Raw genomic sequence first — 10,562 nt, 5'->3', positions numbered from 1 at the left:
GTTTGTACAGCTTTTCCTTTCTCTTTTTCCAGGTACTTCCCCCACCCCTGCCATCCTGCAGGACTTTCTGTTTCCTGATCACCCTGAACCTGATCTGACATTGGCCACTGGTAATGTTTCAGAATCTCTAAATCCCATTGGACAACGGATGAAGGGCAGCCCTTATCTGCTGTGTAGCAGCCAAAGGTCAGAACATTGGTTTCTAGACACAAAGGGGCCACAGGGACCTGGAGAAAGATCTGAAAGGAGAATAGCAGAGGCCAGTGGTTCCTAATGTATTCCATTAGGCACTCTTCTGCTTTATATTTATCCTGCCTGTGTATTAAAAATTATGTCTACTCCACAAAATGCATTTAAATAATAATTAATGTTTTCAATTTTATTAACTAATAAAAGCTTCATATAGAAGAACATGATTTATAGTAAGCTTTTGAAGTAGAGAAATGAGCTGTTGCATTTCATTACTCTGCATCAATCCAGCACTTCTGTAAATTCGATTCTCCAGGACAGAACCTCCTAGAATAAGATGGGGTCATTTGCGATCTGTCAGTGAGTGAAGGTACAGTAAATGCCTCTGCAAACAGAGATGATAACTTGGCATTTTAAAGAGCTTCCTACTTTGAAAAGATTTGAAGCCCTTGAAAACATACTTTTAGGCTGGACACGGTGGCTCGCATCTGTAATCCCAGCACTTTGGGAGGCCAAGGTGGGCAGGTTGCCTGAGATCAGGAGTTTGAGACCAGCTTGGACAGCATGGTGAAACCATGTCTCTACTAAAATTACAAAAATTAGCAGCTGCCTATTATCCCAGCTACTCGGGAAGCTGAGGCAGGAGAATCACTTGAAGTCGGGAGGTGGAGGTTGCAGTGAGCTCAGATTGCACTGTTGCACTCCAGCCTGGGCAACAGAGTGAGACTCCATTCCAAAAAAAAAAAAAAGCTTTTAAAAACTGGTTCCATGGTAATGCCCTGAGAGTTTGGGAGAGAGCAGTAGTTAATTTGGGATACGAGGAGAATCAGAGTGATGGAGTAAACTTCCCGGGGACAGGCACACCTTTCTTGTCTCCATTTAAGTCTCAAGGGCAAGGGAGAGAGCGGCACCTTTAGGTTTGTCTGAGATCACGGTGGTGAGGTGCATCCAGGAGTAAAGGTAGAGAAATAGAGGTGCCGCAGTGTGAGAGTGGATGTTGATTGCTTTGTGTGTTGAAGAGGGGAGTCAGCATTTAATTGTTGGCTTAGGATTGTTCTCAAGTAGTGGATTTGGTTTGCAGGTTCTGGGACAGGGTAGGAAGTATGTTGGAGAGCTCAAGACCCAGAAATCCAATGTTATTTTGCAAAGGGAATTTTACAAGCAAAGTTTTCTGAGCCTGGAAGACACTTAGGAATCTTTTCCAGTCATCTCATTTTATAGACTGGGAAACCAACCTCTAAGGAGATTTGTCCAAGGTCACGTAGCAAGTGACCCTCCTGGGACTCTAACTCGTATCTCCTCTGTCTGAGGTTATTTCTCCTATGTCTTCTTAAGGCATGTTTTATACCTTCTGCCAGACTAGCCATGTCAGGCTCACAGTCACAGCACTCTACACAATGCTGACTGCCGTATCCTGCCTGGGTGCTCTCGTTCTTAGGACGGCCCCTGAGTAATGGGGTGCTCTTAAAAGCAGCATGAGAGGTTCAGCAAGCATTACAGGTCTTCACGCCAGTGAGGGCCCAGGCCACAGGACGGACAGTAATAAGTCAGGACTGGGAGAGGAGAGGTGGATTGTTAATCAGGGAAAAATTTTCAACACAGAAAGACCATCCCATGTTTGGAATGAGGATTGCAAATAGATTGCCTGAGGGGAGAAGTACGTAATCAGAAAGCATTCTTTGTTTATTAACTCCTGCCCAGCAAAAGTGAGAGAAAATTCACAGGAGCATGCAAGAACAAAGGGCACAGCAAAGCTGGACAAACACAGCAATCCAGGCAGGGGATTTCCAATTCAATGCTGGTATATAAGCTGGATGCAAAATCCTTTTTCTGTCTCTGGTTTCTGGCCCCTTGACTGCAGAGATGGCTCCTAATGCTTCCTGCCTCTGTGTAAGCTGGGATTTGATAAAGGGGATGGGGAAAGGAAAAGCACTTTCAAGAGTTGGGGAGAGATCTTAGAAACGGGAGATGGACAGTACTCAGGGCTCTGGGTGGCTAGGCAGGCATCCTTAAGGGGAAGAGACTGGCATTGACATTTGCAGAATGGGAAGAGGGATTGTCTGAAGAGAAGCTGGTTATCTGGCTTCTGTGTTCTTTTTTAAATCAAACATTGGACTAGCTACTCTTAGGGATAAATGGTAGAAAAAAAAGTGGGGGTGAGCTTTGTGTTCCACAGGGCTGGTGAGATTTGAAATTATGGAAACATTTTTTAGGGTTCTTAAACTTAATCTTCTCTTTTCTTTCAAAGGACAGCTTCACAAAACTCATTTATCTGAAGTTGTTAATGATCTAACACATTACATTATATAAGAAAATATGCACTATGGAGAGAACCTGGAATTAAGGCAATGCTTAACACAGATCCTCCAGTGAAGAAATGTCTGCAATATCTAGATTGGGAAAATATTTCTGAATGGAGTATGAGGGAGGTCTTCTCAGGCTTTCAAGTGGCCATTGGGAGTGAGTTTTCCAGTCTTTTAGGGTTTTCCAGCTATTGAAGTAAGACTTAGACATAGTCCCTATCTTCTGTGAGTGAGGCCCTAGTCTAATCAAAGGAGATCGTATTCTATATTAGGTAGATATAAAAACACAATAAATATAAATTAACAAGAAACACTGAACATAGTGTCACTGTAATATGTAAGTTATTATTATAAAGCAGTGGGATATTTGAAAAAAAACTAACAGTTCAGTGGTTATGTGTCCTACCCAGGATTTCCTTCTGAAGTATTGACAGAGGGTATCCTATTGCTATATCTTATGAGGCTGTCATATTTTAGAAATTCTCTTTGACAGTTGTTTTTAGAGTCTGGTGTACATCTTTTGAAGCTCTGTATTTACTTTTTGACATTTGACAAACTTTGTCTGGATAGGAGAGGCAGGTAAATAAGGTAGAAAATCTTTAATTACATCTCAAGATGAATAAAAAGTATGTTTTTTACATCTATTGAAATGCACAGAAAAAAGGAAGTAAAAAATTGTCAACTAAAAACAATTACACAATTTATACATTTAGAAAGGAGACTTTATTTCTTATGAAGGGTTATAGTCTGCAAGGTAGCCATTCTGACAAGCTGGGAAGCTCAGCTTCTGGTTGAAAACCAAAAGCAAGCTTTGTAGGAGGAAAGTGACATAGGACTTTATGCTGAAGGGGTTTGCTAAGTATACATATCCAATAGGTTACGACAGAGGCAATGAATATTCATGAAGGGGGTCCTAATGCATGCATGTTGAATAAGCTTGCATGTTATATACCACCCATGGTCACTCTGAGGTGGAGACTTAACATTTAATTGCATTACAGTTAGGCCTTATACATGAAAAGGTGAAGCAGGGACACAAAGGCATTCAAATGTGCAGCTTCTGTAAACTAGCCAGAACCAGTCCATGGTCAGTGGTCTCTTATCAGGAGAAAATTACTGAAATCAGTCATTTGTCCAACTAAAACTGTAGTTATGGCTTGAGGAACAGGGGGTCAGTTAGCATGTGGATGAGCTGTAATTGTTTTAATATTGTTCCTCTCGAGGCCAGTGCTTGTTTAGCTGCTAGAGAAAAAAGAAAACAACTTTGTGGCAGTTAGAACATAGTTTATTCTTTAAGTGTAGGGATGCATGACTTAACTCTGGCCTATTATAGCCTCGGGTCTTGTTTAAAATTTGCCACAAAAATCTTATTGCCACCAATAATCCATTCTTTCAGTCTTATAATCTCTAACGTTGCTGGTCAGTTGTGTCTAAACTGCAAAAGGGAGAAGATATAATGAGGCATGTCCAGCCTCCTGTTTCATCATGACTGAGGTATTTTATTTATTTATCTTTTTGAGACAGAGTCTCACTCTGTTGCCCCAGCTGGAGTGCAGTGGTGCCATCTCCACTTACTGCAACCTCTGCCTTCTGGGTTCAAATGATTCTCATGCCTCAGCCTCCTGAGTAGCTGGGATTACAGGGACTCAACACCACGCCTGGCTAATTTTTGTATTTTTAGTAGAGATGAGGTTTCACCAAGTTGGCCAGGCTGGTCTCGAACTCCCAGCCTCAAGTGATCAGCTTGCCTCAGCTTCCCAAAGTTCTGGGATTACAGGTATAAGCCACTGCCCTTGGCCCAATGACTAAGTTCTTAAAATTTCTCTAGGGTCCCCCTGAGCAAGAGAGGGTCTGTTCAATTGGTTGGGGGCTCAGGATTTTATTTTTCATTCTCAAGATTGAAAAAAAAGGTGTGATTACAAAGGAATGGGACAAATTTTCTTATTTGTGTTGCGACTTGGTAATTCCAAAGGAGAAGTTCCAAGAAAGAGAGGGACACTGGCTACTGAACAGGAGCTAGAGGACCAGATAAACAGTGGAAGGGTGGGAGCCATTGTGGTGGGGAGCAGAAATGTAAAGTGAGGCAGGCATCCTAGGCAACTGTCGTGTGGCTTTCACTTCCCAGGTGCATGTTCGTTCCAAGGAATGGGATTTAATGACCTTTGATGCCAACCCATATGACAGCGTGAAAAAAATCAGTGAACACGTCCGGTCTAAGACCAAGGTTCCTGTGCAGGACCAGGTTCTTTTGCTGGGCTCCAAGATCCTAAAGCCACGGAGAAGGCTCTCATCTTATGGCATTGACAAGGAGAAGACCATCCACCTTACCCTGAAAGTGGTGAAGCCCAATGATGAGGAGCTGCCCTTGTATCTTGTGGAGTCAGGTGATGAGGGGCAGAGACATCTCCTCCGGGTGCGAAGGTCCAGCTCAGTGGCACAAGTGAAAGCAATGATCGAGACCAAGACGGGTGTAACCCCTGAGACCCAGATTGTGAATTGCAATGGAAAGAGACTGGAAGATGGGAAGATGATGGCAGATTATGGAATCAGAAAGGGCAACTTACTCTTCCTGACATCTTATTGTATTGCAGGGTGACCACCCTGGGGATGGGGTGTTGGCAAGGGCCAAAAAGCTTATTTCTTTTAATCTCTTAATCAACAACCACATCCTTTGATGATTTCCCAAAATTAATGAGAATGAGATGAGTAGAGTAAGATTTGGGTGGGATGGGTAGGATGAAGAATATTGTCCAGCTCTATGTTTCTTTGATTCTAACACAATTAATTAAGTGGCAGGATTTTTAATAGTGTATTACTGAGACTAGTAAATAAAGTTTTAAGGCAAAATAGAGCATTCAAAGCCAGCTTGCAATTTAATTCTTTCTTGATATACCTTGTTATTTATGGAAAAACTCCTATCTCCTTTCATTTTTGACAAGAGAGTAAGTTTTAGGTTGGGATCCATGTTCTACTGATGTCTGTATTTCTTTGTTAAGCCCAGTGCTTTATTTATATCACTCAATAATGGTTGAACCAAATTGAATTTCTACTTACAGAGCATAGTGAAATGATTTATTTTAAAATGAATTAGTTGCTCTGACATGATCATAATCAAATTTCTAAACATTTTAGAAACTAAATTGAGCTCCTTTCCCCCTCTTCTCCTTTAAGGCTATTTGGTATGAAATGAAGTCCAGCACCATGCCCCCTCCTATTCTCTATGTCCCACATCCAACTAAAATAGTCATTATTTATGGGGATGATGGCGAGCAAGGAAAGGTATTTTCCACAGGAGTCTAGTGATCGTGTGTAACTAGTGGGGGTTCCTAGGGGTAGATGAACACTGGGAGAGAACAAACTTTCTGAAGCTGGGGGACTGTGGACCACCCTCTCTCCTACCTGCTGTAGGGTCTAGCAGGTCTTCTGCATGATGAGGGTGCCAGTCTGGGTGAGGGTGGGTGAGGAGCTGGGTTCTGGATTGACCTCAATATTCTGCTCAGGTTCTGTTGATTGAGCATTTTTCTCTCTGCTTTTTTTTCATGAGTAGATCCCTGTTCCTGTCTTGAGAACTTGAGTCCCTTCCTCCATCTTCCTCCCTCCATTTACTCCTCTTTCTGACTCTCTTTCTTGCTCTCTCTCTCTCTCTCTCATGTCTCACTATTGATCACCTGTGAGTTTTTTTCACAGCCTGAGACATGCCCGCCTTCTTCCACACTCGTCCTAGTTCCTTGTTTCTTTAAAACTTGTTCAAGAACCAACTCCTGCAGGAGGGTTTCCCATCTTGACCCCACTCAGCAAAATTCACCACCACGTATGGGCTTTCCTCATCACACTTATGGGTGAAATGCCCCGGGGAGGGCACTGGTCCCCTGGCAAGGTCTGCACTAGGTTGGACTGGTTTCCGAGAAGAGAGTCCATGGTCTCTTTTTCTGGATGACCCTCTCCTGCAGAGTAGGGACTATGATTTTCTTCTTAACTTGAGACTTCTGATGGCAGAGACCAAGAGGTCTTCACGGTCTTCCATCAGATAGGGAGGAAGCTAAAGGCAGTCATCACGTCCATCATCTTACCTGCACGTGGAGTCGTGAGGGGTAGGTTTTCCTTCCCTAAACCTGTGTATATAGAGGATTTAGGAATTTTCCCTCAAGAGCTAAACATTCCACATGGGAGGAAAACATTTCCCCCATTGGACTTCTTAGGACAAATCTTGCAGATTATCATACAAAAATGAACAGTCTGAAGTCTAAACTGACTCACTAATGGGTATTTCCATCCTTGGGTTTTGGCTTAATACTTTCTCCCCTCCCCAACTTACTCACTGTACAGCCTGGCCTCTCCCCAGACTCCACAGCAGCCTCCTCGCCGCCCCCTTCACTTCCTTATTCCTGAGGGTGTAGATGAGCGGGTTGAGAGCGGGTGTGACCACGGTGTAGAAGAGCGATATGAACTTGCCCCGTGCCTGGTTGTAGCGCTGCGCGGGCTGCAGGTAGGTGTAGATGGCCGAGCCGTAGAACAGGCAGACCGCTGTCAGGTGGGACCCACACGTGCCCAGCGCCCTCCTCCGGCCTCCGCTGGACCGCATGCAACAGACAGCTCGAGCCACGGCACCACAGGAGGCCAGGATGACAGCAGACGGCAGCAGCAGGATGACCACGCGGGCGGCGAATATCTGGTTCTCGGTGGTGTCTCCGTCGCCTCCGCAGGCCAGCTTGAGCAACGCCGGCAGCTCACAGATGAAGTGGTCCAGCAGGCGGGGCCCGCACAGCGGCCGCTCAGCCAGGAGCGCGGTTTGCGCAACGGAGTTGGTGACGCCGCCTAGCCAGGAGGCGCTGGCCAGCGCGCGGCATAGGCGCGCGGAGGCGAGCCCAGCGTAGCGCAGCGGGAGGCACACTGCGGCCGCGCGGTCCAGCGCCATCACCGCCAGGAGGACGCACTCGGCCGAACCCAGAGCCAGCGATGCGCACAGCTGGGCCGTGCAGTGGCTGTGCGGCAGCCAAAGCGCTGGTCTGCGCAGGTTGGCCAGCAGGGGCGGCACCACGCTCGTGGTGAAGCCCGCATCCACCAAGGCCAGGTGGCAGAGGAAGTAGTACATGGGCGTGTGCAGGCGCGGGTCGCGCAACGCCAGCAGCACCAGCACCGAGTTGCCGGTCAAGGTCAGGAGGTAGCAGAGGAGGACAAGGGCGAAGAGGACCGGCTGCAGGGAGGGCCAGTCGGAGAAACCCAGCAGGAGGAAGCGCTCCTCTGTGTTGTAGTTGGCCTAAAGGAGGAAAACTCCCAGAATGTTTGGAAGGTCGAAATAAGAAAGGGTGACTACCCCCTTATAAGCAAAGGAAAAACCTTGGAGTGTGGGACTGGGTTGGGCGAAGGAATGGAAGCATATACAAGGTTAGTTTGTGGATTGTAATCCCGTTTACAGATGAGATTACTTAGTAATAATCCCCCTAAGAATAAGAGCAACACTCCAAGCTTGGCCTGGCCAACATTCGGTAGGCAGAATGATCACCTCCCTTGTTTCAGGTACTCTATGTTTGTTTATGCAACTGTTCATGTAAAAATGGAGACCAGGCCAGAAGTATCCTTGAGCTGGCAGAGCCAGTTGGGCCTCCTAAGTAACATTAACCTTGTTTGATTCTCAAGCATGTCTGAAACTTTATTTGTGCTATTTCTTGTAAATGCCTATATTAAAGAAACATAGAACTTAAGCTCAACCAATCAGAAGCAGCCAACAAAAACATAATTATATAACTAGGACTTCCTCATGGGATAGACCAAATAAGGCAACTGTATAACTGTAACCAATGAAATATTATCTTTGCTTTTACCTGTTTGTCCTAAAAAGCCTCCTCCTCATGTCCTAGAAAGCTTCTCCACAGAGAGATCTGTGGAGCTCCCTAGTCACTTCTGGCTTGGAGCTGCCCAATTCAGGAATCACTGCTCAAATAAACTCTTAAATATGTTATTGGGCCTTAGTTTACTTTCTAACACAACCCATTATACTGCTGATTACCGATTTTTAATTTGTTGTGAATAGAGACCACTCCCAACGTCCATGCCCCTCCCACTGAGGGGAGATCAGCACATGCATACTAGCCTTTAAATCAGGAATCAGTTGGGTAGAAAAAAAGAACACTTTCTGGTAGACCAGAAGTCAGGACATCGTGGTTTTACCTAGCATACTCCCTTTAGCCAGTTATATGATATGGGGAGATCTTCATTTCCCTCTGTCTCAGTTTTCTCATGTGTAAATCAAGGAGTTTGAACTAGATGACATCTAAGTTTCCTGTCCAAACTCCTTCACTTTAGTATCAAATATTGATCAAATAAATAAAAAATAAAAAGAGAACCCCAGGGAACAAAAGGAACCTCATTCTCCAAAGGGTCTTGTTGAACCAAGCGTCTTAATGGTACAGAAACATATGGTTTATGTGATGGATGAAAGTTTATGTGATGGATAGAAATGTTTCTGCTGCATGACTCCTGACATAAATTATTGTGTAGATAACTTATTTTACACATCATGTTCACTTCTCTTAATTACAAAAGCACAGTAACCTAATTTTTCATTTTTCAGGGGGAAAAACACTGTTCCCTACCAAAGCATCCTGTTTGATTGTATGTTTCACTCATTTATCCTCACTGGGCAGAACAAGCATTAATGTTGTGATTAAGAACCAGGGTTTAGCAGCCAGACTGCCTGGGTTTGAGTCCTGGCTCTGCCATTTTCTAGCTGAACAACCTTGGGCATGTTACTTAGCCTCTCTCTGCCTCGGTTTCCTCATATGAAAATAGAAATATGTTAAGTGGGCTAAATATGAAAAGCTGTTAGAACAATGCCTGGCACATAGCAGTTGTTAACCATTGTCATCCTTTAATAAATGCTAACTATTGTCATATCTTTTTCCCAAATTAAGAAACAGGTTTTTAAGGGGTTCTTATGCTAGGCAGTGATGTAACTGCTATGAACATTTACATCTCGTTTCATTTATTAACTCTAATCTTTACTCACTTGAAAATTAGGCAATAGCCTTATTTTATAGAGTGTGTTAGGAGTGTAATTGAAGTTAAATTACTTGCCCAAGGCCACATCATTTGTAAATGCTTAATAGGTTTTCCACTTATATTTGACTAACTTCGAGGTCCTTCCCTGTTTGATCAACCAGGCTCCACTGTGCTAGAGACTGTGGAGTATAAAAGGACATGCAAAGTCTGACCTATATTTAGAGATAATTTTATAATTTGGGGTCATATTGGAGATGAATAAAGTAGGAGAGGTGACATTCAGGCTTACAGACCTATGGTGGCTAGAGATGTTGAGTTACAAAAGGTCAAATTCTTTAATGCGGTGATTACACGGACACTCAACAGTTTAGCCAGGCAAGCTCTAAACCATTCCTCTTCAAATATGCCACACCATGAAAACAGGCACACAATAATAAAACTGCACAGATAACATTCTTGTTACATGTATGCACAAATTCCCCAAAACATAGGCACGTGTGCACCTGTAAACATAAACCCATCATCTCCCTCATACATCTAGAAGACAAATCTGTTGTGAAATGTATAATATAATGTGTCATCAAACTTCACTTGGTATTTCAGAATGTGCCTCTCGGCACAAGACCATTTTGCTGTAAGGCACTGTAATACCCAACTTACCTTCATGACTAATCTTTGGCACTAATGTTTACACCTTGAGTTTCCAGATGATAGGTTGGTCTCTTGCTCCTGCTCTGGATTCTCTGGATTTGAAATGGCAGTTGGGAGGATTTAATAAAAGATGAAATTGCATGGCTGTGTTGATTTCTGGAATAGGGTGCCTGAGATCAGAGCCAGGTATCTCAGGAAAAGGATAAGGGGTGGGTGTCATCGTGCTTGTAAATAGGGGAATAAAAAGAACTGATAAGAAAAAACCTACACTTGTGAAATTTCAGGATCTAGGCAGAGGTGGTGATGTCTGTTCCTGGAGAACCTTGTAATGGGGTACAGACCAGACAAGGACCTGGGCCTTGTGCTGGTAGCAAATCAGCATTAGCTGGTGGTGGTAGCAAAATCCCTCCTGGATCTAAA

General features: G+C 44.0%; 2 protein-coding genes across 2 annotated transcripts; one reads left to right on the top strand and one right to left on the bottom strand.

Annotated features, from left to right (window-relative positions):
* Positions 1-1,828: 1,828 nt before the first annotated feature.
* On the top strand, positions 1,829-5,356 carry UBD (ubiquitin D). The gene is made up of 2 exons (XM_010381643.1): positions 1,829-2,079; positions 4,618-5,356. Exons 1-2 carry the CDS (start codon positions 2,053-2,055, stop codon positions 5,086-5,088), a joined length of 498 nt encoding a protein of 165 aa, XP_010379945.1. The 5' UTR covers positions 1,829-2,052; the 3' UTR covers positions 5,089-5,356.
* A 1,451-nt stretch (positions 5,357-6,807) lies between these two features.
* LOC104676778 (putative olfactory receptor 2I1) lies at positions 6,808-10,157 on the bottom strand. Its single transcript, XM_010381660.2, has 2 exons — positions 10,152-10,157; positions 6,808-7,749 (listed from the first exon to the last, which is right to left on the bottom strand). The coding sequence occupies exons 1-2, from the start codon at positions 10,155-10,157 to the stop codon at positions 6,808-6,810; spliced, it is 948 nt and encodes a 315-aa protein (XP_010379962.2).
* Between the last annotated feature and the right edge of the window lie 405 nt (positions 10,158-10,562).

The sequence above is a fragment of the Rhinopithecus roxellana genome, chromosome 4 (assembly GCF_007565055.1).
Source record: "Rhinopithecus roxellana isolate Shanxi Qingling chromosome 4, ASM756505v1, whole genome shotgun sequence".
Taxonomy (NCBI): Eukaryota; Metazoa; Chordata; class Mammalia; order Primates; family Cercopithecidae; genus Rhinopithecus; species Rhinopithecus roxellana.
This window is presented reverse-complemented; position numbering and strand designations above follow the sequence as displayed.